General features: G+C 39.0%; 1 protein-coding gene across 15 annotated transcripts in view; it reads right to left on the reverse strand.

Annotated features, from left to right (window-relative positions):
* TASP1 (taspase 1) overlaps nt 1-22,877 on the reverse strand; it is a 255,473-nt gene that overhangs the window by 112,046 nt on the left and 120,550 nt on the right. For 13 of the 15 annotated variants that reach the window (XM_058563234.1, XM_058563237.1, XM_058563229.1 and 10 more), the window contains one exon: nt 21,050-21,160. The exons of the other annotated variants lie outside the window; for them this stretch is intronic. In XM_058563234.1, the coding sequence (XP_058419217.1) occupies nt 21,050-21,160 (111 nt within the window). The remainder of the gene's footprint in view (nt 1-21,049; nt 21,161-22,877) is intronic. 15 annotated transcript variants of the gene reach the window in all.

The raw sequence follows: 22,877 nt of genomic DNA on the forward strand, positions 1-22,877 counted from the left end.
TTCTTTCGCTTCCACCACTATCACTCTAGTCCAAGCCACTATTATCTCTTGCCTGATATAGCCTGGGAGCAACCAACTGGTCTCCCAGGTTTCACTCTTGCCCCTCATAGTCTATTGTCAGCACTCTATGCCAGAATGACCGTGTTAACATGTAAGTCAGGTCATGTTATTCCTAGTCTCAAAACTCTCCATGGCTCCCATCTTACAATGTCTTGTAAGTCCCTACATGATTGTCCTCACTACCTCTTTGAGCTTATCCCTAACCAGTCTCCCCCCTGCTCACTCTGCTCCAGCCACACTGGTCTTTCTGCTATTCCTCAGCCTCTCCAGACACATTGCTACCTCCTTTACACATGCTGTTCTGGAATGTTCCTCCCTCCAGTGGCCACATGGCTCTGTCCCTCATCTTTGTATTTTTTTCAAATGTCACTTTCTAAGGGAGGCCTTCCTTGACCATGCTCAAAAGCTGCCAGCTCTTTTCCTATACTTTCTATCAACCTTTCCTATTTCATTTTTCTCTGTAGCTCTTATTACTATATGATAGACTACAAGGTTTACCTATTTATTCATTGTCTACCTGACTTAGTAAAACATAAGTTCCATGAGGACATGGACTTTGTTTCATTCATTGCTATACCCCCAGTGCCTGGTCTAATGCCTGAGACGTAGTATATGCTCAAATACTTATTGAATGAATGAACAAATGCATGTTTTGGGAACCACCAAGATAAAAGGGCTGTTCTGGATCATCCAGGCCAGGGACTGGCAAACTCTTTCTGTAAAGGGCCAGATAGTAAACATTTTCAACTTTGCAGGCCATCAGGTCTATGTCACAACTACTCAACTCTGTCATTGTAATGTAAAAGCAGTCACAGACAGTATGTAAACAAATGAGTGTGGCTGTGTTTTAATAAAATTTTATTTACAAAATCAGGTGGCTAGCAGGATTTGACCTGTGGACCATAGTTTGCCAAACCCTGATCTAGGTTATTCTGCTGCACTGAGCATTAAAGCCTTAATCACCAATTCTCCTAGAATTTATTAAACAGAGTTCATAACCTCTAGAGCTAGAAAGGGCCATCTAGACCAAGGATCATCTAATCCAACCCCTGTGGCAGACTGTAGATGCTTACCTAGTATCCATTCTCTCCTTCTTTCTAACTAAAAGAAGCCCACTTTTGTTGAGGGGCCAACAATGTGCCCAGCTAAGAAACTATATTTCTCAGCCTCTCTGTTGCTAGAGGTGACCATGGGACACAGTTCTGGCCAATAAGACACAGAGAAAAGTCACGTGGAGGGCCTTTTAGGACAAGCCCTTTAAAGAGGGTTGACAGGTGGCACACTCCTTTTGCTCTTTACCCTTTCCCCTTTTCCTATATGAAATGCAAATGTGATGCCCAGGGAGTGGTGAGAGCCACATCCTAAGGATAGCAGAGTAGGAGGAGAGGAGGAAGCAGAAATATCGAAGACATTAGGGAGCTAGCGTACAGGTCCTTTGGACGTCTTCTTACGAGAGGAAAAATTAATCTCTGGTTAAGCCATGATAAGCGGCTTTTAAAGAGAGGTTTTTATAGAGAGAAAATAAATCTTTGGTTAAGCCACTATGAGTAGCTTTTAAAGACAGAAAATGAATCATCCAAGATCCTAAAAGCCAGCAAGTGGCAGAACAAAGACTTGAACTTATCCTGTGACTTCTACTTCAGTAGTCTTTCTCTCATGCCACTCCCCTCTCAAAGATAGAATAAAAGACACAATATGCTTATGGCATCCAAAGTAGACAGCACGTGAATTAGACAAGCCTTGTTCCTATCCAAAAAAAGATCATTTTCCAGGCTCAAATAACTAGGAGCTGTGGGGATTTTATCTAGCTTCAGACATGGTTGAATCTACATTGCTGACAGCCCCTAAGTCAGCGCTATCACTCACAATCTAAATAGAAAGAGATGGTTCCTCCACATAGCTTTGGGAGAACAGCCCAAGGGAGGATTCTGATTGGCCGGACTTGAGTACCGTGCTCATCCTTGAAACAACCCCTGTAGCCAGAAGAATGACTATTCTGATTGGCTTAGACTGGGTTACACACTCACCCCTGTGGCCTGGAAGATGGGGCAGCCCCACCCAAATGGGATCTGAATGGTTCCTCACAGTGAAAAAGGGCTCTGATATCAGAAGACGTGGGATGAGCAGTACTGAAGTGTGTGCACACACATACATAAGTAATTTTTTTGTGCCTACCCTAGAAAATTAGAAGTAGGTTGTAGGTTTAGCTCTCTGACTAACTAGATGCAGGTCACTAGATTGATACATGACTTTTGGTTCTGAGTTTTCCAATCATTTACCAAAAGGAGATGACTCATCCAACATTAGCTTTAAGTCTTAAAAGATGGACTGAAGTGGGTATTTGAAAAATCTTTGAAAAGTATAAAGTGCTATATAATTATGTAGGATTATGATGATAAGTGAATAAATGCAACTGATATAAAAGCAAATAGGAAAGAGATTCTTTCCTACTTGACCCAAACCTACAAAATCTTTAAAATATCTGTAACCATGCACAGAGGTCTCCGATCACAATATTCCTAGACGACAAAGACAGGAACTCCTGTGCAGCACCTCCCTGGGACTACTAACAGACCCATAACGTTCCCCTCAAATATTACTTGCCTCATTCTATCTCCATCCCTGTTCTGGTCACACCTCCTCACTCTGCTACTCTTTAAGAACCAAAATAAAAGTTTTTAAGGTAACTAAATACATATTGTTTCAAACAGTAAATGCCTTGGATGAACTGACACACACATGGTCATTTGCTGTGGTATCTGTCTGTAATAGCAAAAGATTGAAACAACTTAAACGTCCACTAAAAGGAGAGTGGATAATAAAATTATGGCATATCCATACAATGTAATACTATACCACTGTTAAGAAGAATAAAGACACGCTTTATGAACTAATTCAGATAAGATTGCCTAAATATATTCAATGAAAAAAGCAAAGTGAAGAACTGGTATATAAATCACTACCATTTGTGTAAAAGGCAAGAAAAGAACACACACACCACACCACACATAAATGTATGGGATATCTCTGGATGAATACAAAGAAACTAATTACCTTGGTTGCCTCTATAAAGAGGAGCTGAGATGGCCAAAGGACAGAGTGTGGGAGAGATTTCTCTCTGTTTATCCTTTTGTATCTTTTGAATCTTGTACCATGTGATGATATTCCCTTTGCATCAAATAAATAATAGACCGATAGTATAATACAGCATAAAACCTTATGGAAGGACAAACATACCAGCAGATCATACAGATCTCCAATAATCAAGCACAGAGGTTGATGCACTTGACTGCCAGAATAATCAACTCTAAGTTTAATAGTCTAACACAATAGCTGTGTTAACAAAGGGTAGTATGGAATAGGGTAGTATGGTAGCTAGAATATAATAATCACTCTGCCCTCCCTACTAACTTCATGCTGGGGACCACGAAGCACATGGCCTTCCAATATTTGAGCAAACTCATGGTTCTATTAGCAAAAACAGAAGATGCAGTGACCAATGGCATTCAAACAAAAGCATCTAGCCCATTTATGTATGTAAGCATGTATGTATGTATGTAGGTGTACACACACACACACGTAAAATACAGTTTGAGGGGCCGGCCTGGTGGCATAGCGGTTAAGTGCGCATGCTCCCCTGCGGTGGCCCGGGGTTTGCCGGTTCGGATCCCGGGCACACACTGACGCACCGCTTGTCAAGCCATGCTGTGGTAGTGTCCCATATAAAGTAGAGGAAGATGGGAACGGATGGTAGCCCAGGGCCAGTCTTCCTTAGCCAAAAGAGGAGGATTGGCATCAGACGTTAGCTCAGGGATTGATCGTCCTCACAACAAAAAAAAATTTTTTTTTTAATTTTAAAAGGTAAAATACAGTTTGAAAATAAATGAGTGGCCAGATTTTCAACATACTTTCCATTTTACAAGTATTCACTGAGGATACACAAGGAACAATTTAGGAGTGCATAGCAACAACTAACAGAAACCCAGACCTACTATGACTTAAACAAATTGGAGTTTACTTTTCACATCTAACAAGCAATCTGGAGGAAAGCGGCATTTGCATTTGCGGCAGCAGATCTACAGTGTCAAGGCCATGATTTCTGTAAGTCTCCTGTCTATTCTCTCATGGCTACAAGATGGTTGCTCTTAATCCAGTCATCACATCCAAATTCAGGAAAAGAAGAAGGGAAAAGGGGTGATGTTAGTCCTTTTTATCACTAAAACAAAAGGCTCTCCCCGAAACCCCCAAGCAGACTCTTGCTTATGTCTCATCGGCTTGATCCATACTGTACGGTTATTCCTAGCTGCAAGGGAGTCTTAAAACATGACTATTTAGTTTTTACAGTCTATGTAATAGAGGTATGCAAGGACAAAGTAGGTTGAAAACAACTACCGGACAAGCCAGCCCACAGTATGTGCCACAAATATCTGATACAGTGCAAAAGTTGGCATGTAGAGGTGATAAAGCGTGACCCCTGACAGTTTACATTCTTTACTGCCTGCTTAAAGAATATTTTCAAATGTGATTATATGATGGATTTTAGATTGGATGCATAAGCTGAGAACTGCAAATACTAAGGGCTTTTCATAAATCCAAAAATAAAAAATTAAAGTCACCCTCAGCCTACAGTGAAAAAGCATGGGACACATACACATTTTTTCTGAGCCATTTGAATTTAAGTTTCAAATACTATAAGCCTTCATCCTCAATACTGCAGAAGACACCTCCTAAGAACAAGGATATTTTCTTACTTAACCACAATAATATTATCATGTCTAAGACTATTAATAATATTTCTAATTAATAAGACTATTAGTAATATTTAGGAATAATAAGTATTAATTATCATTTAATTTATTTAAATTTCTCCACTTCTTAAAAAGTATTTTTTAAAAAAATCAAAGGCTAGGGGCCGGCCTGGTGGCGCAATTGGTCAAGTGCACGTGCTCCACTGCGGCGGCCTGGGGTTCGCCGGTTCGGATCTCAGGCGTGCACCGACGCACCGCTCGTCGAGCCATGCTGTGGCGGCATCCCATATAAAGTGGAGGAAGATGGGCATGGATGTTAGCCCAGGGCCAGTCTTCCTCAGCAAAAAGAGGAGGATTGGCAGATGTTAGCTCAGGGCCGATCTTCCTCACACACACACAAAAAAAATCGAAGGCTAATCACTCCCAACTGTTTTTGTTTAAAGTGCTGTTGCTTCAAAATCATTTCAACCAAAGGGAGTTAATTTTCACTTGTATCATTTCTATTGGTTGTCGGTCAATTGGTTTTTGGGTTGGATTCTTTAAACATAGGTTTCTATATTTATAAAACAACCACTTCTTTTGCATCTTTGTACTTAAACAGTTACAGAATACAACAAGAAGCTCTTTGGAACATTATATTTTACAGGATGAAAAGAAAAGAAAGAAAGGCAGACAGGCAGGATTATTTTTGACCTTAAAAAAAACACCTCTAGGGGCTGGCCTGGTGGTATAGTGGTTGGGTTCGCATGCTCTGCTTCACTGGCGTTCACAGGTTCGGATCCTGGGCGCGGACCTACACACCACGTGTCAAGCCATGCTGTGGTGGCGTCCCAGATACAAAGTAGAAGACTGGCCCAGATGTTAGCTCAGGGCTCACCTCCTCACCAAGAAAAAAAAAAAAAAACGCAACCTCTAAAAGGCACGCACATGTACACACACACAGACTTAGAGTAAACACATTCAAAATTTACCCAACAAATACAATTACAGAATTCCTAATCAAAAATTCAAATAGTGAGGCCTGCTACTTGATTTAAGTGTTTTAAATAAATATAAATCTGCTATTTAAAAGAGAAAAGATACTCTGAGCTTACTCAATTTGAAACTGAAGATTCACTCATAAGTCAAGTAAAATAGCAGAAAATCACCAGTGTCATTGAGCTTCAGATGGACTATGTGAGAAGCACTCAGCATAAAGCTGCCCACAATTAATGCTAATGAATGGACTGAATTTTACCACATTCATAAAAAGTTAAGAATAATGTTGTTTACATACACTCTGTTCTTTCCTCATGAATATGTGGTTTTCACAAGCTCAAAAATCATGGTTACTCTCAAATTTCTGATGGCTTTAAATAAATTACAATGAAGGGAAGCCACTTTATAACCATAAAAGCAATTCTAAAACCTATTATGAGCATTATAACAATTATGGATTGATTTATTTACCCACATCCACCAAGTGTAACTTAAGCCCTATTCAAACTAATCAGTCAATATACTGCACAACTCAGCCTTCAGCTTCATATGATTTAATTTTCCTTTCCTTCTTGCAACATTATAATTATGTGCTCCGAGTTTACTGTAACTAATATTAGTGGTTTCTTCCATATGCTCACAAACTAAAGAAACAGACAAAAAAGCTTTTTGATCACCTAATCAGTACCCTTAGGAAAAAAAAAAAATTTGCTAATATGGAAACAAAGATCTTTGTTTTTCTTTCTTTCTTTCTTTTCTTTTCCTGTACAGGATGAAACAAATTCCTGGTGTGGTTTTACTTACAGCTTAATACTTCATGAACATCTTTTAACATAAATTCAAAATAAAGTGCCTATTGCAAATAGCACAGCAGCTCCCAATTCTGTGATGGCACTAACCTTTAGAATCAAGCGCAAGGTCCCTAAATCTGGCCCCCTTTGAAATCAAATAGACCAGCCAAAACTATGGTTCTTTTTAAAGTAACATGACACTGTTCACAGAGTTGTTTTTATGTTTTTTCCCTCTTTTTTAGTATTGCACTTGTTATTTGATTTCCAACCAAATAATATTACCAGATTATTTCCAGTTATCAAAATTTGGTAGCTAAGGGGTCGGGCCAGCGGCATAGTGGTTAAGTTCGCATGCTCTGCTTTGGCGGCCCAGAGTTCGCAGGTTCAAATCCTGGGTGCGGACCAATGCACCACTCATCAAGCCATGCTGTGGTGGTGTCTCACAAAGTGGAGGAAGATGGGCACAAATGTTAGCTCAGGGCCAATCTTCCTCAGCAAAAAGAGGAGGATTGGCAAGAGATGTTAGCTCAGGGCCACTCTTCCTCACCAAAAAAAAAAAAAAATTTGGTAGCTAATTTAAATGGTTTTTTCTTTGTTTCCCCAAAGGCCTGAGTGAGTAAGAACACATCTGCTATTGACACAATCATCCTCTGCTATTTAAAAAATTTCAAGTGTCCAAAATACATGGGATTTCCAGGATCCAGAAGGCTAGAGCTCTTGTGTAAACAGGAAACCTAGGCCACAAGGAGAAAACCAACTTCAGCTGTGAATGCACAAAGCCCTATAAAGTCACACTTCTGCTGCTGGCTACTCATTTCCACTTATTCTGATAAATCCATCTTGTTAGTCTGCTGCTAATCAATTCTGTTAGTAATTTAAAACAATAACAAGTTTTTCTTTTTTCTTATTTGTAAGACTAGAGGAAGAGAGAAAAATGATTGAGGCTGCCCAGAACAGGCTGTCAGTTTTATCCCAAGATTCTCCTTTAGGAACAATGCATTAGCCATGTCACAGAAGGTAACTTCTGAGTTTCTTGGAAATTGTGATGATTCTGTTTCTTACACTCAACATGCACTGAAAAATCAAATTTAGGTGTTACTCCATTTAACAAGCAGATGAACTATTTATTTTCAAATGATGATTGCCCAGGTCAATAAATGTGATTTTTAACCTATCGTTTTAGCCAAAAAAAGTCTCAAATTTGTAATATTTTCAACAATTCCACAGAGTATTATCTAACTAACCACTCTTTCTGTTCTCGAACCTCCTAGCTTTCCCGCACAAGATTTCAGCATCTTGTTTTAAATAAGACATATGATTATTTCTTAAGCCTCTATTAAAAAAAGAGTTCACTTTAAGAGGCATTTCAGAGCTCACCACAACAACTCCCCAGAAAGAGACAAACAAAAAGCACTCGATTTTGCCAGCAGCAAAAAACATTCTTAAAGAACATTCTCGAAGGCCCTCAGAAAACCACGTTCATTTCTAAAATGACTGTGATTCTTGTAGTCACTTGCTATCTTCTCTTTTTTCCTTCTGTCTCCATTCTACCCACTCATTTAAATTTATTCTGATTTGTAAAACTTCTATACACTTAAAAATATTCTGGGATTCTACATATGTATCTTATGTCACATGGGAAGAAAAACATGATTTATTTTGCAACTTTGTGACCCTCTATGAGACGTACTCCAGTTAAAGAAGAAAAAAGATAAAAACCAAAGTATTAGTCTTCAATAAGTTTGTGTATTACTACACGGTTTAAATGCAAAGTTGTGGATGCCAGTCATCTATCGAACTCTAACCCATCTAGCTTGTCACCAAAGACCTTGGCTCAAAGACCCTCTTCATCATTTCTGGTCCTCTTTCTTTCCCAGCTGCTCAGTGGGGTTGTTTTTTTCTTACCCTGTCACTGTACAAGATTGAAAAGTGTTTCACACCCTCCTAACACCTAAATTCAAAAGCTTTTCCCTGATATTTATGTACATCTCTAAACACATGGAAATCCCTTGGTTATGCAGAAAAAATTCCTTCTGCCTCAGGCTTCCAGATCAGTGTCCTCCTTGGTTGTATCCATTCTCTCTCTCTTTTCTATCTCCTTCACAGGATACTCTTTCCACTCACCTGAAGGCAGACATCCTCTAAGGTTTTCCCTTTCAACTCTATTCTCATTCATTCATTCCTAAATATTCTATTTGCTAGACACTGTACTACCTGCTGGGGATATAACAATGGGGGAAAAATAACAGTCAAAATCTCTGCTTTTATAGAGTTTATACCCTGCTGAAGAGAGATAAACAATAATAAACAAATATGTATAGAATAAATCAAGAAGAACTAAGAAGAAACATAAACCAGAGTAGGAAGGTAGCAAGAGGAGTAAGAATTTTAGGTAAGGTGGTTAGGAAAGACCTCTTTGAGGAGATGACATACAAGCAGATCTGGCCTCCTTAGTTGGATCATCCACTCTGTGGAAGACACCACAAATCATGAGGACAAGCCCAAAGTCCCAACTGCCCTCTCAGGCTCCAGCCGCACATATCCAACTGACTGTCTTATGTACAAACACCTCTATGCCAAAATGGTCAAAATCAATCCCATTCTCTCTACATGCTCAGTGTTCCATACATGACATTCTTATAATCTGTTACTGGCCTGTAATTCCAAGTCCGTCAGAATCAAAACTCTAGTTATTTTGATGCCTCTTTCACCGCATCTGTCACATTCAATCAGCCATCAAGCCCCAAAGATTCTCTCTTTGAGAGTCTCTGGTATCTCACTCTCTTTGCTGTCCACTCTAATTCAGCTTCTCTAATTGCCATGGCCTTCAAATTAGTAGCTTCACCTACAGGGTCTCCCTCCTCCAATCTATCCCACATCCTAGCATAACACTCTATTGCCAAAGCCTTATGTGGTTCTCCAACTTTTGTTCTGTCTTGTTTTTTCACTTGTAATTACACCACTCTTAATATACTCTGTCCACTTGTTAAATCAGATCATTTGCTGTTCACAAAACAAATCCAAGATTTTCCCTCCTGAAGGCACCTCATTCATGACACTTTCCTTGGTCTACCATATACGACACCTCTTCCTCTGTTGTCTTTTGAACTCTTCTGCCTTTCCTACTTTATCATATTAAGAGTTTAATCATGAAGTTTTTCATAAAACATAAAAAGGATATAACTAACATAATTTATCAAGTATACTAATAGAATAAACACACATTAATCCATTCAATAACTAGAAAACTCTAACACTACCAATACTGTTAAGACTTCCCAGTTCCTCTCTCCCAAAGGAAACCATTCCCCTGAATTACTTCTTGCTTTCTTTTATAGTTTTACCACATGTGCATGTATAATCAAATAGTGTTTGGTTTTGCAAAATTATATTAATGGTGGTATACTGACTGCAGTCCTTTGCAAACTGCATTTTTTAACTTAGTATTATGAATTTAAGGTTCATCCATATTGATGTGTACCTGTAATGCATTCACTGCCACACAGTATTCTCCTACTGGTGGACATGAGAGTTGTTTCCATTTTTTGCTGTCAAGAAAAGCAATGCTGTAAATGTTCTTGTGCATATCATCTGGTATACATGTACATATCTAGGACTAGAATTCCTGGGCTGTGGGGCACATACATGTTCCACTTTTCATGATAATGACAAATATTTTTCCAAAATGATACCAATTTTTTTAAAAAATTAATGTCTAAAACATACTTATTTCAAATTTTCTACCTAGTGATTCTAACATCTAAAGTCTTTGGTAGTCTGGCTAAAGTTTCTGTGGACATACATACTCTCTCTCATGGTAACCCTCCTTTATGTATGTTTTACTTTACTTTAAGGTTTCATTTGGGATTTCATATTTGAGGACTTCTTTGAGATCTGAGTTGAAAGAGTATTCCTTCAGGAAGGATTTTCATTTATTTCTGTCAAGCCCCTGGGGGCTTCTGTCAAGCCCCTGTCACACTTCATTTGAAAGTGTGATTTTTGCTATTAGTATTCTGTCCAGTATTGTTAGATTACTTGCAGTCAAAAGGTTCCAGGATCTCCATTTCATAAAATTGCCAGGAACGGAAGCCTATATTTCCTGAACTTTAGCATGGCACTTACTGCATCTTAAATTTTATTTATTGTACATTGATTTATTGTACATTTGCCTTTTTCCTTCTCCTAGAACACAAGTTCCTTGTTAGCAAGGCTTTTTTGTTTTATTTATCTGCACATCTCTCACAGTAGTCAGCAAAGTACAGACATTGTTTTCAAAGAATATTTGTTAATTTAAAAGATGTTAAAAATTTTGAAAGTATAAAAGCCCAGGGCTCAAGAATTAGTAATGAATAATGCTTTGGGGGATGCCTAATTTATTTTTTTCCTTATTTTGCAATTTGGACATGTGAGTACAAAGACTAAATATCACAGTGTTTATAATAATGAAGGAGAAGCATCTTTGATTTTTTAATAGATAAAAAATCATAAGCTCTCTTATGAGTCCCTCAAGTTCCAGACAGCTGCCAAGGAAAAAGGTTTTACTGTTTGAAAAAGAAAAATGTAAATAAAGGATATGAAGAAAAGTCTTCTAAAAATCCAAAAATCCACTAGTGAAGAAAACAGTATATTTTTAAAATTTTCTAAATTATAAAGAAATTCATGAAACATAATTGACAATCTCAGATAAGAGGTTAAAATGCGTAATGACAATGTACTTTTGTTCTTCCTACAAAAACTAATGCTCATGGATTATCATAGTTTTAGCTAAGAATTTGGTCATTAAAAGAAAATATTTATTGAATATAACTTCTCAATTTGGCAGAAAATCACAAGAGGAGACTCCCTTCAACCTCAATAGCTGACGGCATTTTGCATTTGACAATAACCCTATGATGTCAATAACAGTATAAGAACACTCTTCTAAGGAATAAGATAAAGGAACATAGAGCAAAAACTACCTTTTTTTAATCATAATACTATAGACCACACAGAATTTTTCAACAATAGTCACATAGACTGTAGGTTGATAACACTAATAACTTAGAAATTCAAAGAGAAGAAAAGAGAAATTTGACTTTTACAGATAAAATTTTATCAACTATTAGTAGTGAGCAGAACCAACTAAAAAATGTACTGTGACATTACTTGTTGAGAACTGGGCAGGAAGCTATAATGCCACCCTGAAGTTCATATACCACATGTGTAGCCACAGTTTGCATGAAAAAAGAATAATTCATGAAACCAAGTTTGTTCAAAAATAACCATGAATAGGAAAAGTCACATCTGAATCGTAAGTGCTTTTATATGTGTGGGTGTAATCATTTAAAAAGCACAACTAAAAAGGAAATCTATTTATTTCTTTTCCCTACTTAACTAAGTGTTCAGTCTATAATCAGATGGTTAGCATAAAGTATTATTAAGGCACTATTTTTACGGTACCCATTTTTATGGGTTTTGTATGTTACACGAACGGTGGTTTTTAAAAAAAAGCACAAATTGGTTATTCTCTTTTATGCTTCCTATATTAAGTCAAACCAAAGCTCTGGATCTTGGCATGATGGTAATGCAAGTGGAAACAAAAACATTTCAATCTTCAAAATGTCTTTCAATTTTACTCTATTCATTCTATCACATTAAAGTCTCATTTATCAAAAATAAAAATCCAAGATAATTTGAGTTCGTTTCAAATTGTAAAAAAAAAGAAAAAATCTTTAATAAGTTACTACTTTAGAAAAATACATTAAAACAAATTATTTAACCATAAGTGTAACATTAGTTTGTTAAAAATCCCTTATTACTGCAGAAGGTCACAGATATCAAACATGCCATCACTCAAAAAAAGACAGGGTTATTTTAAAATCTGCATAGATGGTTATTGCTATGCCATTTTAGAATCTTTCAGTTAAGGTACTTTTGCCATTAAAAAAAATTAAATGCCAATTAAAAGAAAATCACCTAAACAGTACAACAGAAAAATGGTCAAAGCTATGAGCAGATAATTCACAGATTAATACAAAAGGCCAAATTATATGTGAAAAATTGCTCAACCTCACTTATTAGGAAAAGACAAATTAAAACTGGAAAGCATTTTTTTAATCCATGATTTTAGATATTTTTAAAAATTTGATAAATAACCATTAATAAAGAGTTGTGGAGAGAACTTCCAGTTTCCAGTCTACCATGTAAGGGGCTTACCACTCCATTCTAACAAGTAAAAAGCTGAACAAACAGATGTGTCAGAGAAGGTAAACAAAGTAAACAACTGCCCCCAAAATTAGAGAGACAGAGAGTCAGATACAGAGAATCACAATTTACCAGAGCACTAATCCATGAGCAGAAACCTCCACGAGTGCCAGGGAGGAAAACTAGAACTGTAACTGAAGAATTGCTGGAGTCTCAGTGCAGACTTCTCTGAGTTTTACTTCTTGGAGCTCTACCAGGCTCTCAGAGTAAAGATCGGAGAAAAGTTCCCTTGTGCTTCCAGTAGGGGGAGAGGAAAAGGAACCATTTTAAATACCACAGAGTATTCTGTTCTTGTTTACAGGCCTGCCCTCAGGAGAAACTATTTTACCAGAGCCTAACCTACTGGGGTTTTATCAGAGCTTAACCTCTTTCAGAAATACTCAACTCCAGCCAGTTCTAACCTTCCACGTGAGGGAAGGGGGTGGGCACGAAAAACTAAGAGGCACTTGAGAAGTTCACAGTCCAGAGGCACAGGCTCACTAAAAAACTGAGGCCTAATCATAGGACTGTAGAATGCTTCCCCTCCCCCACACCTCACCACCATATTAGTAAGGCCTATTTACCACAGTTCCTTTTACTCAGTACATCATGTCCAGCTATCAAGAAAAACTTACAAGGCATACTAAAAGGCAAAAAACACAGTTTGAAGAGACAGAGCATCAAAAACCAGATTCAGATATGACAGGAATGTTGGAATTATTAGATAGGAATTTTAAAACCACTATGATTAGTACTCCTAGGGCTCTAATGGAAAAAGTAAACAACATGCAAGAACAGATGGATAATGTAAGCAGAGAGATGGAAATTCTAAGAAAGAATGAAAAAGAAATGCTAGAAATCAAAAACACTGTAATAGAAATGAAGAATGCCTTTGATGGGCTCATTCGTAGACTGGACATGGCTGAGAAAAGAATCTCTGAGCTTGAGGATATCTTAATAGAAACCTCTAAAACTGAAAAAGCAAAGAGAAAAACAACTGGAAAAAAAAAAAAACCTGAACAGAATATTCAAGAACTGCAGGACAACTACAAAACATGTAACATAAACATAATGGGGATACCAAAAGGAGGAGAGAGAAAGGAACAGAAGAAATACTTGAAGCAATAATGACTGCAAGTTTCTCCAAACTAATGTCAGACACCAAACTACAGATCCAGGAAGCTCAGAGAACACTAGGCAAGATAAAAGCCCAAAAAACTTGAGCCAGACAAATCACATTCAAAGTGCAGAAAATAAAAAATAAAAAATAAATCTTGAAAGAAGCCAGAGGAAGAAAAAACACCTTAGCTATAGAGAAGCAAAGATAAGAATTACATCTGACTTCTCCTCAGAAATCATGGAACCAAGAAGAGAGTTAAACAAGATATTTAAAATGTCAAGAGAAAAAAACCCACCAAACTTGAATTCTGTAGCCTGCAAAATTATCTTTCAGAAGTGAAGGAGAAATAAAGACTTTCTCAGACCAATAAATATTGAAGGAATCTGTTGCCAGTAGACCTGTCTTGCACGAAATGTTAAAAGAAAATCTTCAGAGAGAAGGAAATTCATATAAGCCAGAAACACAACTCTACATAAAGAAAGAAAGAGCATGAGAGAAGGAATAAGTGGAGGTAAATAAGCTTTTATTTTGCATTATTCTTAACTGATCTAACATATAATTTGCCCAAAATAATAACAGCAACAATGTATTCAATTTTATGTGTGTGTGTGCTTACATATGCATAAAATGAATGACAGCAATGACATAAGGGATGAGACGGAGGAATTAGGAATATTTTGTTATTATATGGTACTTGCACTACCCGTGAAGTGGCATATTATTATTTGAATAGATTAGTTGTAAATGTATATTGCAAACTCTATGGCAACCACTAAAGAAATTTTTTAAAAAAGAAGTATAATTGATATGCTACATAAGGAGAAAAAGCGGCATCATACAAAAGGCTCAATCAGAATCTAGAGAAATAGGCATTCACACATGGTAAAATAATGTAGGCAAATATCACAGACAACTTGAATCTCTCTCAATAGGGGAATGAATAAATTATGGAATCACGGAATATCAGCTATAAATCTCTATATACTGACATACGAGAACCAAGATATGTTAAGTGAAAAATATGTTGCAAAACAATATATTAGAAACCTCTTCTATATAATTGTTTAAAATGGTGAGTGAGACAGACATAGACAGAAGGAGACTATACAGAGACATATCAAATTGTCAGCAATGGTTCTGGAAAGAAAAAGGGGACAGAGTAAATGGAAATGGGGTATCTGTCTTAATGATTATATAAAATTTTTCTATGCATACACCACAATGAGAATATCTAGATATATTACTTATGCATATCTTTTTTTAAAGAAAAAACAAAGTAAGAAAGGAAAAATATTGTGATGTCTTTCCACAAAACCAAGAAAGTGGTTGCAAGCTTACCTCAGTCATTGCCAGAAAGGATTTCAACGAAGTCATTTCAAATAGGAACCTGAGATCCACCATTAACAGTTTTAATTTATAGTTTCAATTAAAAACTAATTTGATTTATAACTGTACTTTCACATAAATAGTGCAGATTGGCCTGTGAACTAAACCAAGGATCAAACAGAATTTTGGAGGTAGAAGGGACTTTAAGACCATCCAGCTCTGCCCTCTCATTTTACACATGAGGAAACTGAGAACAAAGAGACTCATCCTAAAACAGACAACTCATTTCACCACCAGTGCGTTAAAAGAGGAAAGAACCCAACTTCCTCGCTCTTAGTCCAGGCCTCTGGTACATTCAATTTCTTTCATTCTAACTACTTTGTAAATATCATCTGTGGTTCCTGAAAATTTTCATTTTCTAATCCCATTTCCACATCATCTGATTAAAAAGAACTTCATATTTACAAGTTAAATCCAGCACAGACTCACAGAACTTAGCATGGTGAAGAAACTGAGATACTGTCTCTGGTCTAACATTCTCGGGTTTTTTCTTTGTTTTTTGAGTAAAACAGCTTAAGTAACTTGCTACATCCAGTGAGTCAGACACAGAGCTGAGAGCAGAACCCAGTTGTCCTAAAGCCCAGGATATTGTTTTTCTATATTTCACATTCATTTTACTTAAAAAAAAAAAGTCAGTGTGATCTTGCAGAACGAACACCCACTGGCTAACCAGGTGACTTTGGGCAAGTCACTGAACTCTTGTAAACTAAGTTTCTTCAACTATTAAATGAGCAGGGTCGATTAGGTGAACTCTGAAGTTTCTTACTCCTTTCCACGAGTCTGAAATTTTTTTTTTTTTTTTTTTTTTTTGTGAGGAGATCAGCCCTGTGCTAACATCTGCCAATCCCCCACTTTTTTTTGCTGAGGAAGACTGGCCTTGGGCTAACATCCGTGCCCATCTTCCTCCACTTTATATGGGATGCCGCCACAGCATGGCTTGACAAGCAGTGCATCGGTGCGCGCCCAGGAACCGAACCGGTGAACCCCGGGTAACCACAGCGGAGCACGCGCACTTAACCGCTTGTGCCACGGGGCCAGCCCCAGAGTCTGGAATTTTTAAGATGGGGTTCAATAGGCATTAGAGGTCAGAGGATCCAGTGGCAAAACGAAACACTGCAGTCCAACTCTTTGAGTAGTTCTAAAGAGCTATACAAAAGGAGAGTACAAGCAACAGAAGAGAAAGAAGTGGAGTTTAGGAACTCCTTAGCATGGATCCAAATCTGGAGAGTTAAAACTAGCTACTGAATCTCATGTGGTTTTATATTCGGTAAAGAGCTTCAAGTTGTTCTCAACAAGCAGAAAGTTACCATGTGCCATAATTACACATCCACCACAGGGTCCTCAGGAAGTTAACTTCTCCTGAGCATCTAGTTTTCACCTCCTACTATTCCTTTCCACTAATGTTCTGAGAAGGGATCTAGTACAGCTGGACAACTAATAGCAAATTATATAAATTACATATGCTATTACAGCCAAGAAATTGGTTTCCCTTAAAAACAGCATTCAACAATGGTAATTATTAAAACAAAAGAACAATAAGACCTAAGTCTGGTTCTGATATATTTGAGGATGTAGTAACATGAATGCAATCAACCTTTTTCTAAAAAATCACTAGAGGCAGACCTCAAAGTCCTGTTCCTAACTCATTCCTCAGCTCACATTTTGCCATCGGGCAATTCTTATTAGCATACATATAGTTAATACCATTATTTATGTCTTCATAACCTCAGTTCAAATAACTGTAAGAAAGCAACTGTACAAAATCTCTTCATATTGAATTTTTTTTTCCTACACTTATTCACTCTGTTCTTCCTACAGATAAATAAATCCAGTTCTTTCCTGCCCATAATCTGTTTTTCTTTCTCTCTGCCTTAAAAATCTTCCCTAACAGGGCATGATACTTACTAAAAAGGCCTGAACAAAAATACTTATAATTCTGAGAAAGAAAGAAATTCAGTTTTACCCTCACCCCTGGAACCCTCCATTTATCTCCTCAGTTGCATGCTTATCTATTTGATATAAGTTTTATCCTCTGAACTTCTAAGTGGACTTTCATAAATTCTAAGTAGAGACAGCTTTGGGATGAAATATGTTTTGAGCAGGTAAAGCCTAAATTTTGGCAAAATAAATAGTTTGGAGGAACCCTTGCTAAGCCAGGTCCCCAGAGCACCCTAAATGTAGGGCTGCGGTAGGAGAGTGACTAGACACCTGGACATTTGTGAGGAAACTAGAAGAAAAGAATCGGACACTCATATGGGTTTCTGTCCCCCTTCCCAAGCTGGTGAGAGCGGAGGAAAAAGAGGGGATTAAAAAAAGCCCTAGCTAGATCTGCAGGATTCTAGAACAGATGAGGCCTAGAGAGACAGAAAGCCAGGTAGGGAAGTTCCCCATTCCCATGCTGCCCTCAGCCCAGTAAGATGCTCTAGGAATAAAGTAGAAAAAGTAGCCTGATAGACGTGGGCCATGAGGACTTGACAATCCCACTGCTTATTCCAAGTTTCAGACCACCTGGTTCCACTACCACTAGCATCTGCTGTCAGTGGATGCTGTGTATACTGAGGAAGCTGGAGGCTATAACAAACCCATGGACATCATAATGAATTCAACAGTGAGAGAGGCCTGTAACACATAGGTAGGTGGACTTCTTCTGAGATAGGGCTTGCTTATCTCAGAAGAAGCCAACAGTGGGAAGAGGGTGACCATGAACCAGACTGGTCCCTCTCACAATGACACAGAAGCTCCCTGGAATCCAGATGCTACCCAGTGGAGAGGGAAGGAGGGCAAACAAATATAAAGTGCCATGTAAAAAGAGACTAGGCTTACATAGAGGAGACTAGCAGAACACAGGCAAGGAGCCAGGAATTAAACTGAGTTAGAGAACATAAAAAAAGTTACAAGAGGCTCCCTTCTTGCAATTTCCACCATGGCTGGAGAGGAGAGGCAGTGTAGGCGTGAGAACATCTGGCAAGGTCTGCCCCAGCCACAGGCCCAGAACACAGTCCGTCCATGACCTTGCAGGCTGAGCCTGGTATATAACCTGTCCAACCAGCCCTCTCGACCTGGAAACCAGAGGCCACAGTGGCTGCACGCAGCTGCTTGTCAGCACTCCCTTGGCAAGGGCCCTGCGGCCCAGAAGGTCACACACCAAGTAGTCATTCCCTCTGCAAGCCCCTTGTGTGTGACCTGTGTGTTCTGAAGACCTCTGTGTCCTCTGCATCCCCACTTTTTCCCCATTTTTCTCTAACCTCCCTAACCCCCCGCTGGTGCCAGGCTCCCACTGCGTACCCAGCCACCAGGTGCCGATTATCTGTTCCCTGTCTGCACTCCAGAGAGTGGCCTATTGTTTGCCCAGCAACTCCAGACCATTCCCAGCCTGGCCAAACCAGTGAACTTCTCTGCTACCTCGTGGCCGAACCACACCTCCAATAAGGTCTGAGCCCCTTCCAAGTACGTCCTTCCTTGGACACTCTCTCTCAGCTCCAGAATACCACACAGAGTTTCCTTATGTCTTATAGTTACTTTTTCATCATAGTTAACAATTCTTTATATTAAACTTCCCCTGATTAACCTAATGTATGGTTTCTATTTCTTGATTGGATCCAGAGGGCTACATCCTGCTAGTCTCAGAATCTATCACTATTTCCACTTTCTCCATTGATACCTCCCCCAAAATCACCATTTCCTCTCCATCACCTGGACCATTCCCAGCCCCTAATGTCTCTCTCCTATAGAGATGGTCTTGGACAAGCCCAGATCTACTCTATTAACCTTCCCCCCAAACGCTATTTTATTGGTCAATTTTAGAACATGCAAGGGTTCTCTCAGATCAGATCAGATCAAATATGAACTCCTACACTGAGATTTTAAGGTGTTCTATGACCTGGCCTCACCTGGCCGATCCAGCTCCACTGCACATCAGGAAGACTTCCCTCCAAGTAAGAGTCATGCAGACGTCTAGCCCTCGCCATGCCTAATTCCATTGTCATGTTTGTGCTCATGCTCCTTTCTCCCCCTTCTTTTCGCACTTATCCGAGAGCCTTATCCCAGAGCCTTCTGTAACCAGAGGCCCTCCAGGACCAGTTCAACGGACCCCATCTCTTATCAACGGAGTGATTAAGAATTGTCTTTCAGGGGGCCGGCCCAATGGTGCAAGCGGTTAAGTGCGCGTGCTCTGCTGCGGCGGCCTGGGTTTCACGGGTTCAGATCCCGGGCACGCACCAACGCACTGCTTGTCAAGCCATGCTGTGGCGGCGTCCCATATAAAGTGGAGGAAGATGGGCATGGATGTTAGCCCAGGGCCAGTCTTCCTCAGCAAAAAGAGGAGGATTGGCAGATGTTAGCTCAGGGCCGATCTTCCTTACAAAAAAAATAATAATAATTGTCTTTCAGAAAAACTGTACTCACGTAGTCAGGGCATGTGCAAAAGAAGAAATCGTGACCTGAAACGACCCTGGAACCAAAGATCATCCTCCCCACGGAACCCAAGGACCAGGACATGGCTGGAACTTGAATGTCAGACTCCTATCAGAAGCTAGGGGTCCCTCATTCAGGAGGATCCGATGTTAAAATTCCTTCCACACCTCATCAAAAATATTTAGAACCCCATCATAAATGTTTAGAACCCTGTCATAAATGTTTAAAACCTTACCATAAATGCTTGAAGCCCACCAATCAAAACTTGTCCCACCAGTGTTTCCACGTGCCAGCCTGTTCTCCCTAACCTCTTAAATTTCGCTCCAAGTCCTGACTCAGGAAGACAGATCTGAGGGCACATGCCCCCTGTCTCCCTGAAGATCAATCTCACAGAATAAAAGCTGATATCTCCCCCCGAAGGCTGATGCCATAATTAATTGGCTTGTTTATTCGCATCAGGCAGAGAACCCCAAGTTTGTGAGGTAACACTTCCGGGGCCAGTTCTAAGAGCCTGTCACACATGAGTCCTTTTGGGGGTGATTGCTTCCTACATTTTTGTCTATGTTGTCCTCACCATATTATATTAGCACCTTATTATATCCTGTATAATTCCCTAAGCGGAGATACTCCCTAGATTAACCTTATGATACTCTTTCCTTATGTGTTCATGGCTTATTATCTTAACCTATTTTTAACTATGCTTTATATTTTTTATACAACTTCACAAGTCTTTCCCATAGTGGTAAGCTCAATGTTAGAAGATGGGAAAACCAGACTAAGTCAAATAGTTTTAACCCAAAGTAACAGTTATATATAGGACTACTGCTAGGCTATACAAAACCTTTCCACAGATTAGAAAAAGGCATCCCTTCCTCCAAGCGGATGCAGCCTCACATCAGGTTACATGGCTTGGCAAATGGAGCCCAGGTAGGATATCAACTCAACCTTATACAACTGTATGTGGCAGCACTGGATTCATGAAAACAACACTGATGTTTAAAAAAAGAGTCAAATTGTAATACAAAAAACTTTTAAAGGAGGTTGTCCCTTGAATTTTGTTTTAGTAGAATTTTATCCCACTGTATATCACTCTAATCCTAAACAATGTCTCACAGCTTGGGCGTTAGATTAGTTATACGGCAAATTTCATGCTGTAGTAGCTATTTTGATGGAATTTCTTTTCTCAGCCAATATTAATTGAGAGTCTAAGTCTACACTAGGCCCTGGACTCAGGTCTAGCGATACAAATGTGGTATCTGACTCATGGAGCTTACATCTCAGTGAAACGATCTATATTTAGAAGGAAATAATTTTCTTTATGTTATACTTACTGATAAACTTGTTTTGCATAGTCTCCAACAGAGCTTGGTGAGCATCTTCAGCTTGTAAAGCATGTGAACATTCTCTAGCCAGTATGGTGCGCACAAGATGCTCCCCACATCCTAGAAATCCAAGGAAACCAAGAACGGCTTAGGAAAAGCAGTACTCAACATCCTTCTTGTCTTACTAGCATTAAAACACCCTTATGCACCACTTAAGAAGTAGTTGTGCTGGAGAACAATTCAGTGATGGATGAAATGATTTCTATGAGCAATCTAGTAATGTTAGTAACGCGATTCAGCAAAAACTAAAGAAACACTTGACTGTCTTATCTCAAAAGGAAACAAAGAAAAATAAAAGAAAATCCCCTTTTCATAGGAATTATTTACAAAATACAGTAATTTAGATTCTCTACCTAGGAATTTCCTAGAGTTCTGTCTCATTTCCATTGTTGGGTAACTACAAAAAATTCTGTTTTATAATTATTTGTTTATATTCAATTGGTCTAGTCTTCCATTTTCTCTCGGGCACCCCACACAGCTGGGAGCATACGAGAAATCTAGGCAGCCAAGGGCAACCTGAATCTCTCCCACCTACTTTTCACTGCAATGCCCACCACACATCAACAGCTGTAAAGTGGATTTGATAAAACAGCACCTTTCTCACCTTATAATAGTAATCTACATAGCTTCCAAGAGTGAATACTCTCTGTAGCTCTGAAGAAAGAGTGCATTTTAAACCCCCTGAGGTGAACTTGGACCATCAGACACACTAAGACAGGGCAGGTATGGTGGTGGTGGGAGGCACTGCCTAGAATTCCATTACAGTTTCTGCCTGTTAAAAGTAGAAACTGCCAGGAAAGGTGGAGGCAAAGGAAATTTAATTTGCCTCTGATAAGTTCAAATAAAAGATTTCTGGGGGCTGGCCCCGTGGCGTAGCAGTTAAGTGCATGCGCTCTGCTGCTGGTGGCCTGGGTTCAGATCTCAGGTGCGCACAGACGTACCACTTGTCAGGCCATGCTGGGGGGTGTCCCACATAAAGTGGAGGAAGATCAGCACGGATGTTAGCTCAGGGCCAGTCTTCCTCGGCAAAAAGAGGAGGATTGCCATGGATGTTAGCTCAGGGCTGATCTTCCTCACCAAAAAAAAAAAAAAAAAAAAAAATTTCTGAAGGAAGAGCCTGATTTTTTCTTAGAAATACAAAATATAAAAAAGTTACTTTGACAAACAGTGGAGGGGTAAGTCTATTTTTAAAATACTAAATGCCACTTGAAATGCTTTATATATATAAAATGCTTTATATATATGAAATGCTTTATATATATAAAATCAATTTAATTAATTCAATTTTTTTGTGTGTGTGTGAGGAAGATCAGCCCTGAGCTAAGACCCATGCTAATCCTCCTCTTTTTCCTGAGGAAGACCGGCTCTGAGCTAACATCTATTGCCAATCCTCCTCCTTTTTTTTTTCCCCCAAAGCCCCAGTAGATAGTTGTATGTCATAATTGCACATCCTTCTAGTTGCTGTATGTGGGACGCAGCCTCAGCATGGCCGGAGAAGCATTGCGTTGGTGCGCGCCCGAGATCCCAACCCCGGGGCGCCAGTAGCAGAGCGCGGGCACTTAACCGCTAAGCCACGGGGCCCGCCCAAAAAATCAATTTAATTAAAATGTCAGTGTCGTCTTAGCCAAATGAGAACAGAAGATACAGAAGACCTTTACAAGGTATCTTTTATACAAAACTATTTTCCACTAAAAATGATTCTTCCCCTAATTGAACTTCTGCTTCCCATCTCTTAAAAAAAAGATTCCTGCCAAAGGTATTCTGTTAGTTTATTAGA

This window comes from Diceros bicornis, chromosome 19 (assembly GCF_020826845.1).
Source record: "Diceros bicornis minor isolate mBicDic1 chromosome 19, mDicBic1.mat.cur, whole genome shotgun sequence".
In the NCBI taxonomy this organism is placed as follows: Eukaryota; Metazoa; Chordata; class Mammalia; order Perissodactyla; family Rhinocerotidae; genus Diceros; species Diceros bicornis.